The sequence below is a fragment of the Gossypium arboreum genome, chromosome 5 (genome assembly GCF_025698485.1).
Source record: "Gossypium arboreum isolate Shixiya-1 chromosome 5, ASM2569848v2, whole genome shotgun sequence".
NCBI lineage: Eukaryota > Viridiplantae > Streptophyta > Magnoliopsida > Malvales > Malvaceae > Gossypium > Gossypium arboreum.
Window position 1 is genome coordinate 1,619,596 of NC_069074.1, and position 18,192 is coordinate 1,637,787.

At 33.1% G+C, this 18,192-nt stretch overlaps 3 protein-coding genes and 1 pseudogene across 4 annotated transcripts; 2 read left to right on the forward strand and 2 right to left on the reverse strand.

The window, feature by feature from the left end:
• Positions 1-5,167: 5,167 nt before the first annotated feature.
• LOC108484573 (stress-response A/B barrel domain-containing protein UP3-like) lies at positions 5,168-6,869 on the forward strand (annotated as a pseudogene).
• A 1,377-nt stretch (positions 6,870-8,246) lies between these two features.
• On the forward strand, positions 8,247-10,525 carry LOC108485000 (cytochrome P450 CYP72A616-like). Its single transcript, XM_017788870.2, has 5 exons — positions 8,247-8,677; positions 8,767-8,987; positions 9,090-9,334; positions 9,432-9,819; positions 9,900-10,525. Exons 1-5 carry the CDS (start codon positions 8,404-8,406, stop codon positions 10,323-10,325), a joined length of 1,554 nt encoding a protein of 517 aa, XP_017644359.1. The 5' UTR covers positions 8,247-8,403; the 3' UTR covers positions 10,326-10,525.
• Positions 10,416-12,809, reverse strand: LOC108485997 (uncharacterized). Its single transcript, XM_053028738.1, has 11 exons — positions 12,675-12,809; positions 12,413-12,478; positions 12,270-12,325; positions 12,091-12,148; positions 11,928-11,967; positions 11,662-11,733; positions 11,491-11,543; positions 11,293-11,353; positions 11,054-11,139; positions 10,736-10,972; positions 10,416-10,623 (listed from the first exon to the last, which is right to left on the reverse strand). The coding sequence occupies exons 2-11, from the start codon at positions 12,452-12,454 to the stop codon at positions 10,474-10,476; spliced, it is 855 nt and encodes a 284-aa protein (XP_052884698.1). The 5' UTR covers positions 12,455-12,478; positions 12,675-12,809; the 3' UTR covers positions 10,416-10,473.
• A 1,868-nt stretch (positions 12,810-14,677) lies between these two features.
• Positions 14,678-17,125, reverse strand: LOC108484457 (growth-regulating factor 1-like). 2 transcript variants are annotated; one of them, XM_017788244.2, is made up of 5 exons: positions 16,862-17,125; positions 16,142-16,774; positions 15,580-16,039; positions 15,006-15,478; positions 14,678-14,916 (listed from the first exon to the last, which is right to left on the reverse strand). In XM_017788244.2, the coding sequence occupies exons 2-5, from the start codon at positions 16,326-16,328 to the stop codon at positions 14,909-14,911; spliced, it is 1,128 nt and encodes a 375-aa protein (XP_017643733.1). In that variant the 5' UTR covers positions 16,329-16,774; positions 16,862-17,125; the 3' UTR covers positions 14,678-14,908. The 2 variants fall into 2 exon arrangements, with proteins under 2 accessions (XP_017643733.1, XP_017643735.1); XM_017788246.2 differs by lacking the exon at positions 16,862-17,125 and having other exon boundaries at positions 15,006-15,469; positions 16,142-16,845.
• Between the last annotated feature and the right edge of the window lie 1,067 nt (positions 17,126-18,192).

Here is an 18,192-nt window from a genome sequence, read left to right on the forward strand (position 1 = left end):
AATAATAGAAACATTTATTTGTGCGCAATTATTTACAAGAGTTTATTTATGATTTAGTTTTTAAACTATATCTATTTTTCACTTAAATTTATTTTCTTCTATTTTATTACTTAAAGTTTTAGTTGTATTTTTGTTTAGTTATATTTTTGGTGCCCGGCGTTAATGGTGTTAAGAAAATATCTTTAACTAATTAAAATATGTCACATGTCAAATATTAATTCTTGATGTGATTATTGATGGATCAAATTTAAAAAATACTTAAAATATAAAACATCATTAAAACATTATTTTAAAATTATTAACAACTTGTAGAATTTATTAAAATATAAAATTAATTTTTGCTTGAGGCTATTTCTAAAAACCAAACCTCTCCTTTCCCATTTATTTCTATAAAAAATAAAAAATATTTTTTCCTTTTTGAAGGCAAAATAGATCCAAAAATAAAAGTAAAAAAAATCATTAAACTTCATAACAAATTTAGAAAATCTTCAATTTTATCCTTCATAAAAGCTCTATTTTTTTTTTTTTTATTTGGCTTGATGACAGAAGAAGAAAAGAACAAGCCGAAATCATCGTGCTTACATCACCATCATCTAGGTTCTTAAATCACTGATTTATAGTGCACACCTCAACGGTGGACTTAAAAGTTCATTTCTATTTTCAACAATCTATTGTTGTCTTAAAATCGAGTTGGTTCCATTTCCAAATTCCACACGTCAATCAATTTTATCAAAGCTAAAAAAAGGTTTCGTAGTTTATTCGAGTGTGTAAAACCTTCATCATCTTCATCAAGCTTCAGTCCTAAAGAATCTTCCCCTAAAGCTGTTTTGAGGCCCACAAAATCAATCACGTAACCGTCTTTGTTGCTTTATTGATCCTTAGATAATATTAATCAGAATTGAAGCACAATTTGTTGTTTATTTTTAAAGATAAAAATAAAATTATTATTATACTAAATTATAATTTTGTAAAATTTAAAAAATAAAATAAAATAATTTTATCATTTAAGAAAAATTAAAGACACGAACCTCGATATTAACCTAATAGTAAAAATATTCATCATCTTAAATGTGACTTAAGTTTGAATCATACTAATCATATTATTATTAAAGTTTTATCATTTTTTATAAAAAAAAAGACACTGCCTGTCTCTTAATTTTGCCCATATCCCATATTAGTCATACGGATTCTACAATTATCGAGCAGTATAATTGCAAATTAAAGTATATCCTCTATTGGACATATAGATTCTACAATTATTTGAGTTGTATGATAAAAATAGAAATGACTTCAAAAATTATATTTACATCTTTACTAAATGTGTCCATGCATAAGGGTGGATTACAACTTGTGGAGAGTAATGCCGGACAATTTACAAATTTATTTGTATTAAAGGTTAGTATTTAGTGTATTATCTTTTTTTTACAAGTAATTTTTAAAAAGTTATTATGTTTTTATTTTTAAAATATTTTATAATATATTTATAGGCATGGAGTCAAGGGATTAGCAAGGGTCTTAACCTCCCTAAAATAGAAATTTTCTCCCTAGTCCTTTTATAATTTAAAATTTTTAAATTAGTATATTGTAAAATTACATTTTGAGCTCTTAAGAATGATAATTTTTATTTAATCATTTAAAATTATAAATATATAAGTTATTAAAATGATAAAAACATATAATTTTATTCCGCCCCTTCAAAATATTTTTGACTCCACCCCTATTTATAAGATACTTGTCAACTTCAAACATTTCTTATTTGTAAAATCTAAAAATTAAATATAAAATATTTTTCCTACTATTAACATACAAATATGTTTTATGATGAAATACGTTATATATTTTATGAATAAAATTTAACAGTTAACTTTAAATAAACGACGAACATCCGGGTCTGCTTTTATCAAACAAGCAGAAAAAAAAGTCAAGGCACGGAACGTATAGACTTGATTTTTACCAGTGAATTTTGGAATATTTTAATATTAAATGCTCAGTTTTTCATATATAAAATCAAAGAGGAAATAACCATTTGAGACGGATAAAGTGGCAAATATATACGTTCTTTGAAACCTTTTATAATTAAATGTGATTCATATAAACCAACAATAATAGGCGTCATAAATTTTTTAGAGGTAAAGTTTAGATTTTTTTATAGAAAACCTTATTAATTTTGCCAATATATTAAATATTCGTATTGCAATTGCATGGTTTCGAAAATATTTATTTACTTACAATTTTTTCTTGGTGTAATATTAAAAAAAAAACAGGATGCCCAATTTAGAATTCTATAAACAACGAAAAGATTAAACCATTTCACTAAAAACAATAAATGGATAACTTCGATATAAATATATATAAAACAAATATAAAGTCAACAATATTAAACATGGAAATTTACTATATTAACCTTAGGAAACGTGTGCCACTCCTATTATTATCTTTTGTTTATTAATGTATTCACTAAAATGAGTCAATGATATATGCTTATAGGCTTATTAAGAAGATAAATGGTAACAAAATTCATTATTAGTAAGAGGATTGGAACTAATTTCATACCCAAAGGTAAATTTTAATCAACAAATCTCTTATCTGCTTTGTGCCATTGAAAATGTTATAAAATTAAAACTTTCACGTTTACTATGCTGCTAATTCCCTTTAGAGAAAAATTGTAGTTTTTCTATTAGTTTTAATATACATATATATATTTTAAAATTTTGAGTTAAAATTAACCTTTTTAGATTAATTTCATATGTAATTGTGTATGATATATTAGGATGTTATTTTTTAACAGTAGGATAAAATAATTTTAAGCGACATTATTGAGATAACACATTAGCTCTTGTATAGTTAAGATAATCTGCTTGTATTAAATTCCGATTAGAATGATGTGGATCTTCAAATACTTAGACCTCTATGTATCTTGTCGCCGTAACTTTTGCCATATGATTAGTAACTACAGTGTGAGTTATTGGGATATGGCGAAAACAAATCTTCCTGCCTCAACACATCATTTGATGAATAGAGTGTAATTCTATCAACTGACTATCAACAGCTCCTCTTTCTATAGTTGTCTCCGAGAGAAGAGTATTATTACTTTCAATTTCTAACTAATGAATTCCCTTCTCCCATGCTATACATAGACTCTCCAAAATAACTCTCGCTCAATATTAAAAATTTTATCTTTAACTAACAACATGGAAAACCCCATAACCAATTAACATCAGCATCTCAAAATGCTTCTCAATGTGAAAATAATGATTATTTTTAATTTATTAAGTTATTTAAATTTGTATAATTTACGTTTATGTTTTAAAAATATTTTATTTCCTTTTCCCGTAATTTATTCATTTAGATTTAGATTTTATGTTATTTATAAAATTAATTTATCATAAACGGTTCGCGTGACATAGGCAGGCCACAGGCAGCTACTAGCTCAGCATCCCAACGGCAACGCCAATGACCCATCTTTTTATGTGGTGATTTAGGATCACTAATTAAACCCTAATAACAAAAATTAAAGGGATATTAAAAACATATGAATTATACATTTTCGTCCAATAGAAATAATGCGATAAATATAATTTTAATCAATAATTTAATGTTTTTTTATCAATACATGTTCATGAAAACCTTTAATCACTATATAGAACAGCAACTGCTTTTAATGACTAGCTGTTATCTCCATAACAAGTTGTCTCTATGAGAGACATTTTCAGTTTCAGATTCAATCCCCACTATTAAAGTAATAATCACCCATTGGCCATTTCTCTCATTGTTAATTCCCATTATTAAACCATATCGTTTTCATTTCATTTAAAAAAAGCTTTTTAAAGTTCTTATAATATTTATTTATTTTATGTAATATTTAAAATTATTCATAATTTCACAACTTTTAAATATGAATATAATATGTTTTTACGTATTCGAACTCACATTTTCTACACTAATAACAATATCAATACAAATTAAATTAAATTTTTACTCTAATTTTACTTGTAAATATTATTATATTATGGAATCGAGTTCACTTAATATAAAAATATTTTAGTAGTAAAATCTTAAATATATTTAACATGTGGATAACATCAAAATAATAAAATAATAAAAGGGTATAGCAGTAATAATAATAAAATTGAGAAATTGAGAGTGGGGATGGATGAATAGTAGTGAAAGGACGAGCATGCATTTGAATGCGAGTGGGCTCCCACGTGGGGATTCATTTATTAGTGAATGGTAAAGAAGTTTTTCTAAAAAAAGACTAAGGTGACGAAAGACTAAAGAGAGCAAGTGGGTGACGATGAGCCCCAGCCCAGATTGGAGTAGCATCTTCATGACCAGAACATTGTGACGCCATGCCACTTATTATCATCAGACATTATTATTGGGATTGGATTTTGTCCACTCATCTGCCATAATGCTCCTCAAATTGTCGTCTGTATTTTTTTCATGGCATGAAAAACCGAGCAATGCCCCAACCTTCTCCCAATGAAACTTATCTTTACCCAAATAATAGTAAGAATAAAAATGTTTTCTAAAATTTAAAAAATGTTTGGTATAATTGTAAAAATAATAATGCCATTTATTAAAAATTTGGTATACCGTCGGTGTCAATTGACATTTATTTCAGAAATGTTAACGATATGAAAGTAAAACGGGGGGGTCCTAAGAAGAAATAGAAAGTTATTTGGTTGGGACCAAGACATTGATTCCTGACAAACTCTTAAGACAAGTTACTAATAAAAAGGAGACAACGAGGAAGTGGACCAAGTCAATCCAAATGTGGTCCATATAAATTTCGGGTCCCACGATACATGATCTGTAATCACTAATGTGTTTGCATGAACATCATGATATTTCTACGGCAAAGTTCATTTTTCTTGTTTATGCCGCCAACAGTGTCATTTTGCCATTTATATAAACTATAATAAGTTAAGCTTCATTTATGTTTGTTTCAAAGTGTCGTATAAAGGGCAATATTCTAAATTTTAAACCCAAAACATGACAATTATTTAAAAAGATCTGCATGAAATAATGACACCACATCATTTGTATATATTTTTAATAGTTTAATATCATATTAATATTTTTATCTTAAAAAAATAAATTAAAATTCTTAAAATTAAGAATAAAAACTATTAAAATATATATGTGTTCGTGTTTGATAAAATCCTTTATCTTCATCCAACAACAAAACATGCAGAATAAATTGATTTTTTGCAAAGAAGTTGGGTATAGAAATCATGATCCAGAACAGTAAGTATCGTATTCAGCTCCTAAAGCCCAGTCATGTGCCGGCCCACGTAATGTTGCTGCTGCACACGCACTCTTCACCTCTTTTGGTCAACAAAACAGAGAACCCCAATCATCTCCTATTGTCCAAATTCGCTGTTATTTCAGTTCCAATTCCACCACAAAGTTTGGTAAAGCCGCAATAGTTGCTCTCAGGTCAATCAGTGTTAGTCGACTAGCCCATCTCCTTTATTTTTCTCTCAAGCTGTATATCTGTTTATTATTTCCCGCTTTCTATTTGCTCTTTAGAGCTTTCTCATTGATTAAATGGATAAAGGGGACTCGTAAGGATTTTATTTTGCTTGTATCCGTTGGGATTTTTGATTATTACTCTCTGCTTATTACGCATTTACAAAAAATGGTTTTGAGCTTCGTTGGTTCATTTTTGTTTTATTGATTGGTTGATATTATATTATGTTATGGTATAGGTAGTTCTCTCAACGGGTGCTTATCACTTATTAATTTGATAGACTGATGTTAAAATTGGTTTTAGATTCTAACAATTTTGAAAGGGTTTGGTTGGATTTTGGAGTTGTTGAAATTGTGCTTGATTTTAAGTTTTGAGCTATATCTATTATGGCAATTTTTATCACAATATGATGTCAAATTTGCAGGTGGGTTTGATGTTTTATTAATCTTACTCCAGCTATTAGTCTGCTAGTTGATTTTGATGCTGTGTTTGAAAGCTCGCCCTCTCTTTTCCTCACCATTTCCCCTCAGTTTTTCTTCTTTCAATCACCTGAAAAAATCCTTCACTTTATTCACCAGAACCTCTAAATCCTCGACCGTCATGTCCATCATTGAGCATGTGGTTCTTTTCAAGGTCAAAGGTGAGACAGAACAGGAAAAGGTCAACGCGATGCTTAATAACCTCAATAGTTTGGTCTCTCTGGATCCTGTCCTGCACCTCACTGCTGGTCCCGTCCATCGTATCAAATCTCCTATCTTGAATTTCTCCATATGCTCCATAGCCGGTACAAGTCTAAAGAAGATTTGAACACATATTCCGCCCATCCCGAACACCAGCGTGTTGTCAAGGAAAACGTCATCCCCATCTGTGATGATATAATGGCTGTTGATTGGGTTGCCGATAATGATCCCACCCCGCTGTCCCCGCCCCCTGGTTCTGCCTTCAAAGTAACCTTCTTGAAACTCAAAGAGAGTGTTAGCAATGAAGTGCAAGGTGGGATTCTAGGGGAAATTAAAGGGGTGAAGGAGGGGATCTCTGGTATTCAACAGATGACTTGCGGAGAGAATTTCTCACCTGCAAGAGCAAAGGGCTTTTCACTTGCCTCGGTCGCTGTTTTTGGTGGAGTTGGAGAAATGGAGGCAGCAGTGGGAAATGGAGAGTATGTGAACCTACAGAAGCAAAAGGTTAGGGACAATGTGGATGGTGTCATTGTTGTTGATTATGTGGTGCCAGCTTCTTCACCATAGATTATTAACTAAAAGAAAGATCTTGGTTCTTGAATGATGGAAGCTTTGGATCAATATTTAAACATTGAATAATATTTGTGAGGCAGATTGAACTTGGAAGCAAGCTTTAGCTTTGTGTATCTTGAATGCATCATCTTTTATTTTGACCCTTTGGTTTTAGATTATAGCATGCAAATATTGGTTTTCCCCCCTCGTTTTGGATAAACTGCGAATAATAAATATGATATCTGAAAAACTAAATCAAAATATTATTTGAATTCTTGATACTTGAATCTGCAAAAAGTGAGTTGAAGTTGTCTGAAATCTAATTTCGTAATATATATATTGCCTCTCTATTTTTAGGTGAACTTTTTAATTATAAAATCCAAGAATATCTCCTGTCACATTCTCTACCTTGAAAAAAATTGCATCCCTATTTACCGAGAAAAGCTGCATTTTTCGGGTCAAGCTCTCATCCATTATGTTTTTATTGGTGAAAGTATCTGTCAAAACCCATTATAGGATTAAATCTCTACTATTAAATATATCAATTTAATTTCTATATTATTAAAAGAAATCAGATAAAGTTAAATTGTAATAAAGTTAATATTTACAGATAAAAATGACTTGAAAATTGTTTTTCATTTGTTATTCCGCTCCATACAAAAGAGTTCATTTGTAGAACCATAAAAATGATTTTAAATTATTATTTATGTTTACAGTAAATGACATTTTAAATAGTAAATTAACTTTGTTAATGGATTTATTTATTTATTAATAGTATAGAGACTAAATTAATCCATTTAATAATAGAGGTGCTAATTTGATCCTATTCCTATGATAGATGAACTTAGTAAGTACATTCAATTATGTTTTATTTGTTAGTATTTAAAATAAATTTAAGGAATAATATTTGGTACATCGCTCGTGAAGTTTTTAAACTCCATAAGTAAGGTAAGGGCGGGGTAAGTCAAAAATTGTTTTAAGGGGGCCAAAATTAAATTATAACTTTTATAATAGTAAAATATAATTTTTAATAGATTAAATCAAAATTTATTATTTTTAGGGGGTTAAAACGTAATTTTACTTTTACTAATTTAAAATTTTAAAAATTTTAAAAGAATAAAAAAAAATTATTTTAGGGTGGGCCGAGGCCCCTGTCAGTCCTCCTAAATTTGTTCTTGGTAAGGGGTTAACAAATATCTTATAAGAATAGAAAAAAAAAATGCATGATAATTTTTTAAAATTGCACTACAATAGAAAAAATGTTTTGCCTCTTGGACTATGTTTTGGAAGTTAGGACCCAATACAAGTTCAAATTCAAGTCTATTGAACGAGCCGTATCATCTTGGGCTATGGCCTAATGCTTGCTGCAATGCTGCTTGCTATGGCCTACACAACTTGGTCTCCACGCATCTAGCTTTGGAGCGTATTGTCGTTATCCAAAAGAGTTTCAAAAAAGCAAGCAAGCAAACAATATAAAAGTAATTAGACCTTTGACACTTGTGCTTTCTTTTTCTTCTACAAGAAATGAACTTTGAAGTCAAATAATCAATCAGATAATGCAACACATAAGCAGTATGTATATATATATAGCTGAAGTTTGGAGCATTTTAAAATAAATCATACAAGATTTCAACAAGTGTCTCATCAGATACTGAAATTCACTAAAAACATAGTATTTGGGCTAAATTTTTCTGTATGGATTGCTTTGTTTTAGTAACCACTTCATTGGTCTTCTTCATCCTCCTTTATGGGGTTGCAAGAGTTTCCTATTCCATTTGGTTGAAACCCAAAAGCCAGGAAAGGCTATTAAAGCAGCAAGGTATCGGTGGCAGAGCTTACAAACTACTGGTTGGGGACATGAAACAGTTCATAAAGCAGATAACTGAAGCTTGGTCTAAGCCTATTAATCTATGTCACCACATTGTTCCACGTGTTGACCCTTTCACACTCGATAATGTCCAGAAATATGGTAGGCTATAAAGCTATTTCATCTTATTCTTTTGTTATGATAAAAGGTTTCCAAACATTTTGTTTTTCTTTTCCCTATTTTGAATGCAGGGAAGATATCATATTGTTGGACTGGAACAAGACCAAGGCTGATTATACAGGATCCAGAAATGATGAAGGAGGTGTTAGCCAATAAGCAAGGTCACTTCCAAAAGCCACCACTGAATCCACAAATTCTCATTCTATCTAGAGGAATCTCAACTCTTGAGGGAGAGCAGTGGTATAAACGCAGAAAGATGATCAACCCTGCCTTTCATCTCGAGAAACTCAAGGTTCCATCAATTACTTCAATATTCTTTTTGTTTGTTAAAAGGACCAAACAGGTTCCACTTATTCAGTTGGGGTTCTCATTGTTCCTTGAATTGTTCTTTCAGGGGATGGTTCCAATATTCTCAGTCAGTTGTGGACAGATGATTGAGCAGTGGAAGGAAAGGGCTAGTTTGCAATCAAGTTGTGAGATTGATGTATGGCCTGAACTTCAAAAGCTTACTGCTGATGCTATTTCCAGGACAGCATTTGGAAGCAGCTATGAAGAAGGGAAGAAAATCTTTCAACTTCAAAAAGAGCTGATTTCATTGACTCTTGAAGCAATGCAATCACTCTACATTCCTGGCTTCAGGTGCATATTTCCCTTAACCCGATTCGACATGAAAGAAAAACACTCTTTCCTATCTTCGTACGTTGTTGGTTTGTTCTAATCTTGTTACTATGTACAGATTTATTCCTACAAAAAAGAATCAGAGGAGAAAGCAATTGAACAAAGAAATCACATCAATGCTAAGAAATGTTATCCAAAGGAAAGAGCACGCAATGAAGACGGGACAAGCGAGGGCCAATGACTTGCTAGGCATGCTCTTGCAGCATAATAATCAGTTTGCTGTTCTAGAAAACACAAATGGAGCAGAAGGAAAGATGACAATTGACGATGTAATAGAGGAATGCAAACAGTTCTACCTTGCTGGCCAAGAAACGGCTGCAAGCTTGCTAACATGGACGATAATAGTCTTAGCTCTGCACCCAGAGTGGCAAGAAAAGGCTAGAGAGGAAGTCTTACAGGTTTGCGGCAAGGAGCTCGAATTTGAAGCTATAAACCACCTAAAGATTGTAAGCAACGATATGAACTGCAAATCTCTAGTTTTTTTTTTCTTTAGATAAAATATTAAATGATGTAGAACTTCTTGCAGGTAACGATGATACTTTATGAAGTGTTGAGATTGTATCCACCTGTAATAGCTATATATCAACATACTAACAAAGAAGCCCAGATTAAAGAAATCTCTGTTCCAGCTGGAGTTGATCTAACGCTGCCCATCCTGCTCGTAAATCATGATCCTGGACTTTGGGGCGAAGATGCTGAAGAATTCAAGCCGGAGAGATTTTCCCAAGGAGTTTCAAAGGCATCGAAAGATCAACTGGCGTTTTTCGCATTCGGTTGGGGCCCGAGGACCTGTATTGGGCAAAATTTTGCTATGATTGAAGCTAAGGTCGCTTTGGCTATGATTCTACAACACTTCTCATTCAAGCTATCACCTTCTTACTCTCATGCTCCATACACTGTTATGACTCTTCAACCACAGCATGGAGCACAAATAATCTTGCACCAAATCTAGATGGCAAGCTGAAGTTCCTAATCATATGGCCTATGGTGGATTTCCATTTCGAAGAAGAGAAAGAATTTATGTATGAGTGCTAAATAGACATTTTATTTTCTAAATTTCCTGTGTAAACCACTAATCAAATGTGAAGAAGCAGAAGCCATCAAAGATCAGTCAAATGATTGAAAACAGAATTAACATCTAGGGTTAAAATAGCTCGCTTGTCAATTTCCCCAACACCACAACAATGCTTCTTTCCAGTATTAACAGCTACAACATCTTGGGAAAACTCGCCATTGCAACCTGGTATGACCTGTATCAAATCGACAATAGTTTATCATTAATTCATCATGTAATCTGAAACATATAACAAGTCAGACAAATCATCGTTGACAGCAAATATTATAAAATGTTAAGTTACTCACATCATAAAGGGTATCCCCCAACTTTAACTTGACAGCACCACTTCTATACACGAGCATTTTACCCATGAAACCTGCAGATAACTCTTCTATGCCACATGTCTTCTTTGCAGAACCTACACTCGCAGCCGGTTTTGAACGGCTATTGGTTTCATTCCCAGATATGTTTCCTGTTTGCTTTGTCATAGGTAATGTTGGTGGTAACTGAATAAAGAACATAGTTGCTTCTGAATTCTCCTCCTGGTAGCTCAACATCATCGAGTTTCAGCATGAAGAAACCAGGCACAATATAATATTTGATTCAGTAGTTATGATACTAACCATTAGACCAAGCTCTACTGCTGGCTCCACTGAATCTTCTTCGAAAGTTGCATTTGCTAAAGCAAACTCCTCCTCATCAAGAAACTCTACAGTCGTAAATTCAATAAAAAGCTACTCAAATTCAATAAGATATTAACCAGTTAGGTGAAGAACAATGCCTGGTTCGTTCCAAAAATGGGAATCTACTTGCAGTACTATAATGGCCTACACCAACAATGGTTTTTCAACTAATCACATACCTGGATTTCCTGAATATGGTCTCCTCATAGGAAGGGTTACAGGATAATAACTATAATAATCCTGCAGATACATCCAAACAAAGAAAACCCAATAAACCCAATATACCTTACATAAACTATCAATGGAAAATTAGAAAACCTGTAAACAGGTAAGGACAATTACGGTTTGCATTAATAATTCAAAGTTCACGTACATACCCATGGTTCTTTGTATTCTTTCTCCTCTCTCAAACCTGGAGTAGGAACACTACCTATTGAAACATCAACACACTAAGTATCAGACTGAAAGGAATCTCAATCACTAACGAGACAACTTTATATAAGGATAGTATGGTATTGATAGTTTCCGTGCTACTATACGGCTCGAACCTCTGGAAGCTCCAAATGTTTTTATTGAAGTTGACCCCGCTCCAAAACCAAATGCAACTTGTGAAGATGCAACTGCATATCAATAAAAAAAAGTGTATTAAGAACTCACATTGTGTTATAGAATGCATGTAATATTTCAAAATTTCAGTTATTTTAATACAGTTATTTAAGGTATCGGTTGCATCAGATTTTGCTTTTTTCCTCTTAAATGCATTGGTGCTATCACTCATGTCAATATAGTTTAGTTGAATTGATAAAGAATTAACCTTTCTTTTCAACTTTAGGCTTTGTCTTTGCAGAAATTTGCTGGGAGAAAAAGAAAGAAAAAGATCAGATAAGAAATAACATAACAAGGAAATCAATGGCAGATAAACATGAAGAAAAATGGAAATAAAAAAAAAAAGAGAAAAAGAAAGGAAAAACAAGTACATTTAAACGCTGCAGCAAATCCCTGGCCTGAACAGCATCAGAGTCTTCGATGACTTCACTGAAACCCACGCAAAAAACAACCAAAAATAAAGTGGACATAAGCAGATTAAAAAAAGTAAATTTGAAAATGAAGAAAAAGGCGCCTTGCATTGCAATCCATGTACGGGATGATAATATACGTTTTAACCTTCAGCTTTGGTGCTCGGCGAGTAGGAGCTTTCGGTGCAAATCTAACCTGCAAAATAGAATAATATCCAAAAAAAAATTTACAAAATTTATCGACTGTTGAAGTTCAACCATAGATGATAATGATGGAACAAACCTTCCTGGAGGGAGCATTGGTTTTGTTAGTTTGTTGTTCCATTGAAGATGATCAAATTCAAAAGGTCTTCAAACAAAGAAAAAATATATAAAAACGATTACTTTGTGTGATGTTTTATGAATTGAATTGATATGAATATGAAGATGCGATTTGGTAGGGAAGAAAAACGGGCCAACTATAATAGTTGTAACGTGGAGCAAGTATACTACATATATAACTGAAATCTTAAGAACCAAAAAGTTAGGTCATCGTGTACTCCTACCGTTTTGTTCCATGTGTAAGCCAGTATAAAACCCTAAAAACCCTGAATATCAACCCCCGCCATCTATCTAACAGTTATTATCCTTTTTTAAAATATTTTTTTAGATAAAATTTTGCAAATTTAGCTTAATTTGCTTCAAAATTTTAAAGAAAATATCAATTACTCCTTGCGTTTTTTTTTTCATATTTAATTAATAGATTTTAATTGATATCTTATCTTAATTCAAGATTTGATATGAAGCATTATGGTATGGAATTAATTCACATTTAATTAAAATTTTTTATTTCTCAATATTTTAATCAATAATTAATAGTCAGACATTAAAAAAAAAGAAAAAACAAAAATAGTATAATTGTTTTCCAAAGCCTCGCAGTTGTTAGTATATTTGAGAGAACCAAAGAAGAAAAAAGTTTAACAAACCAATGTAATGTCATTCAACCCATATCAAGGATCCAGATATTTTACAGAGGCAGTCATTCAATTTACAAGTGAAACGACAACGTTTCAAGAGCATTTCCATTTTAAAATATGGTAACTGACAAAAACCAAAAGAAACCATGAAAGAGTCTGAGGCAGAGTCAGAGAGTAAGATGGGTGTGTGTGGGTGTACGTGCATATAAATATGAGGAGGATTAAAACATAAAAGGTATAGCCTTCAGTTGAAAACTGACCACTGATGAAGTGATGTTAATGGGGTATAAGCCTTTATATGTAACCAAAGCAAAGCACCCACCCCCACTTATCTGACTCACCCACCTACCAGAACCTTCAGACCATTTTGCAGACTTACTCTTCTTTTCTGCCTTAAGCTTAATCCCTGACCCGACCTCACCTGCTCCTCTTTGCTCTTTTTTGCTCTTTTTTTTTTTTTTAACTCATTGACCAACCGGTTTTTTGTAACCCCATCGTGACTCATTACCAAATTCCTTTTATGACAATATTATTAACTTTCAACCCAAGTTTTTTTTTTTGTTAGTACTGAGAAATGAGAAAACATAAGGTTATATAATTTGTGAGTGAAAAAAACCCATGTCTCCTCTAATGAAACATATAGTTTATGGACCAATCTAAGTCGCTTCAGTCTGCTTTTTTGTTAACAATGGTGAACCTTTTGTGTTCTTTAAGTTACTTTTGTTTTTTGGGTTTTAAATACAAATCAAAAAGTAGATACTGTGGGAAACTTTCGGTGATTATAGGTACATTACATACTGCTGTACTAAAGAAGACTTAGTACTGCAAGTAGTGCAGTGCAGGGGCAGTACATAGAAGAAAGAGATGGAAACCAAAAAAATAATAATAAATAAAAGGGCTTAGTGGAACACTAAAGATGAAGATGAACATGATAAAAAAGTGGCTGGCCAAGCCTGCTTCCCTGAAACCAGATATATGCATGGAATGGAAGATGCTTCTTTTCTACGTTTTAATAGTGGAATGTTTTTTCTCAAAAGCCTATGCAGAGTGTGTGAGGAATCGTTTCAACAGGTGTTTTAAAAACTACAGTTCCTCAACTTAGGTGATAAGAAGAAAAAAAAAGCATAGTCCTTTTAAGGCCTTGTTCCATTTCTGTGATTATTGTGGACCATACCAATGATATTTTTAAAGAGATGATTTATCTTGTTTTAGCCAAAGATAATTTTTATTTTGTTGCATAATGAAGAACAAAGGGAAAAGATTAATTTTTGTTTTTGTTAATGGACCATATGGTTTGGTTTGGCTTGGCAGGGCTTGTGTGTTCAAAGAAAGAGGCATTGCCAAACGATCCCTACTCAATTAAGATGAACTGAGAAGCGACAAATTAGTAAATCCTGGGAATATAGGGCCAACGGGACCCAACTATTATTACAATAGGCAGTAGGTTGGTTGAGTAAGTGCCTGCTTGAAGTTAAAGCCAACATAAAAAAAAAAAATCCTCACAACACACTGACCGGTTAGCTAGCTACCAGCATATCATGTTTGGATGAGTCATTCAGTCTCGAGAATAAATTTGCAGTAGGAAAAGAACATAAAACCAGTAAGAAGTCATTGGATCATTCATTAATAAGGGGAAAAAAGAAACACAACCCAATTTTAACCATATTTAGCAAAAAGAGAACAGAAAACAAAAAACAATAAAACAAAAAGCCAAAGGAGAAGGAAGAAATAAATGAAAGACTAAACAGTCAGAATTCACAGAAAGAAGTGATCCCCACTACGTACATCTTTGGCCTCTAATGCAGAAACCTACCACTGGACATTCAACCATCTGCAATTGAAACAATAAGAAAAGATTTCAGGCCAAAAGATGAAACGAGTTAAATGCCTTAAATTATAGATGAAAAAAAAAAAGATTACCATTATGAGCTCTTGAATTGAAAATGGGGAAGTCATGTGAAGTGGAAGGGATGGATATAGAGAGTCTGGTTGTTGAAACTGATGAGCTGTTTGATGATTTATCATCCAAATCAAGCCATGAATCTCTATGTTTTGGTGGCCATTCATCAAAGAAACGATGGACTGTCTTTTGGGGTTCTCCTTTCTCCAATTCATCAGTCATTTCATATTTGATATAGGAATGTTCATCAGCATCCTGTTTGTTTTGTTTCGGGTTGTGATCAGTGAGGCTTTGAAGCTGCAAGTAAGAGTATTCACTCTGTAATCCAGAACAGTTCCTCTGCTTTGAGGAAGAGGAGCTCATTGTTAGTGGTGCAAGTTGCCATGAATCATCCACAGATGAACCTGAGAAACTCCTCATTGTACCGGAAGGTTCAGAGAAAAAAGCATGTTCATCTACTTCTTCTTTCAACCCATAAACATAACTGTTTCTCCTTCATAAAAAACAAAACTCATCAGCAAAATAATAATAGAAGTAAAAAAGAAAAACCAAGTACAATAAAATTTATTTTCAAGGTTTCATTTGTGATGGAACCTGTAATCCGTGTTAGTCTGGGAGTAAGAGCCAGAGCCGAGGAGAGAATGTGTGGTGTTTTCTTGAGGTGACAGGCCAACCCCTGGAGGTCTCGATGCATGGGGATACATAAAGGGGTGATTCGCCTGGGAATGATAACCATGGTAGCGAAGTTGGTGCTGCTGTTGGGATTCAGAAGACAAGGACATGGAAGAAAGAGAAGAAAAAGAAGGGGGGTGGTGTGTCTTGGTGATTGATGAGATGTTTTGAGTTGCTGTTGAAGGATTTGCCATTGTTGCATTACTAACTTCCACAGGCTTTCTTGAACGGTTTTTGCCTCTATGCATGTGTCTTTCACAGTACTTTGAATCTGGGTAGGCTTCTTTAGAGCATCTCCATTTCTTTCCATCAGTTCTTCTACACCTTCCAGGTTCTGGGTCCACTTTTCTCCCCAATCCCATCTGAAAACAGTTCCATCCAACTGCCAAAAAAACAATAAGAGGGCTTTCATTGTTAAAAATCCAAAATGGAAAACAACAAATGCAAAGTTAAAAAAGTAGGTCTAAGTTTGGGTTTTTTTTACTATGTTGAGGCTGGTAAGAGAAAAGCCTTGAAGAAAGTGAGGTATCCAAGCAGCTTCTCTTGATGGTGAAGAGTAGATCAGGTGGTATAGGGATGCCTGAGACCATGTACTTGAAGATTAGAGCTTGATGTTCAAGCTCTTGATACTGAGATGCAGTAAAAGGAAACCTGTTTCTTCCACTCATCATTCAAAAGAGATCCGATGAACAAATTTGTTGAAAATCAAGCTATATAAATAAGAAAAAGAAAAAAGAGAGGCAGTAGGTTATTCAAGTGAAAGAGAAACAAACATGAAGGAGAAAGATTGAAACAGGTTTGGTTTGTTTGTAAGTGTTTAAGTTTGGTGGGTTGGTTCATTACTTATCATTTAAGAAGCCTTGGTTGCCTGCCTGTTTGAATGCTGATGTAGACTGACTGTGTAATAGAGTAGGTATATTTATTTCAGGGACCATTTCACTGCAGAATCTTCTGTTCATAATGCTGCCATCTCCTCTCTCTCTCTCTTCACTCTGACACCTGACTCCTGAGGGAAGAGAACTGAGAAGAGAGCAGTGGCTCATATTATGACTGAACCTCTCTGGTCCTGCAGCTATGCTGCCCCTCAGTGGCAGCTCTTGTCTTTCTGACACCACTTCTGAAACCCATAAACTAAAGGTTAGTGGGACTTAAAAGACTGTAAAAAACAAAAGAGATAATAATTACTATTATTATTTTAACCTACATCAGTTGGTGTTGGTGTCTGAACCCAAATGCCTGCCCCCCTGCCCTTCTTCAGAATCTTGTACGGTTTTTGAGCTTTTACTGCTACTAAACTCTTTTACTTTTTCCCTGTTCCTTTACCCTCCGTATCCTCCACTTACTATACCATCTTTTTCCACCTTTGGGAAATAGGGAAGGTGCTTGCTTAACCAGCCTAGCTCATCTACCTTTGTTTTTCTCAATGCTATATATATATATATCATGTTCTGTATGTTTTTCTTCCCTCAATTCTCAAATGAGATGAACATGGGCTGGTTTGGCTTGTCTCTTGTAAAAGTAGCTAAGTCTGCAATTCTGTATTAACCACCTCAGTTAAGCACTGTCTTTAACCCAAGGATTAATATTCTTTTAATCAAACACTAGTAATATAAAAAAAAATACATATATCAGCTAAGCTAAGCTCTACAGTAGCTGGTTCATTATCATACTCCTATCTGTCTTATAATAATAACAAAGCTAGCTAAAATGAAGGGTCCAAAAGAAGTTAAAGTGGATGCAACTGTTTCCAACAGTTGTCAAATGAGTACTTGTTTATCCCTGTACTTCACGACTATTGTATTGTATTTGTATGGAAAGATATCAAAGCTGTTCATGTGAGGAGAAAGGGGCATTACAGAGGAAAGGGGGAGAGTTTTGACGTTTTTTTTAGAGGGATAATAGTTGGAGAAGAAACGACATTATCACATATTTTAAGATTGTATTAGTAGTACTCAATTAAACCCTTTGGGGGGCTTGGCTTGGCTTGGCTTGCATTTAATTCCCAGGCACTGTTGTTGTATTATAAGATTGGCAGGTGTTGTACAAAGTAAGTAGAGGACTCTTTGGCACTGTTCAGAGCTGTCCTTATCTACCCTGCCAGCTTCAAACACATGCAAAGCAACTTTTTTTTAAATATATATTTAAAAAAATTACTGACCAGAAGTACGGTCCTCACCGTCGCACGAAGAGTAAGTTTGGATCGGGATTTTCTTTTTTATTTTTAGTTTGGATCGGGATTTTCTTTTTTATTTTTACTTTGTGTGTGGGGGAGGGGGGGTTATTTAGTGAAAATAATATAGTGAAGAAAATGAATTTTGGTCTTTAATAACAAGAATGATAAAAGTAAAGCAAAAAAAAAAAAAAAACATTAAGTATTCCTTTAGCGATTATACAACAAAAATAAAAATGATCTTTTGAAATTTCAAACTTTTCCCACATCTAGGTTTGGTAGAACCCACTTGCATTACTTCACTTTGCTCCCAAAAGTAGTGACTAAGGGAACAATGAGAAATGGGATTTTTTTTAAGATATTGG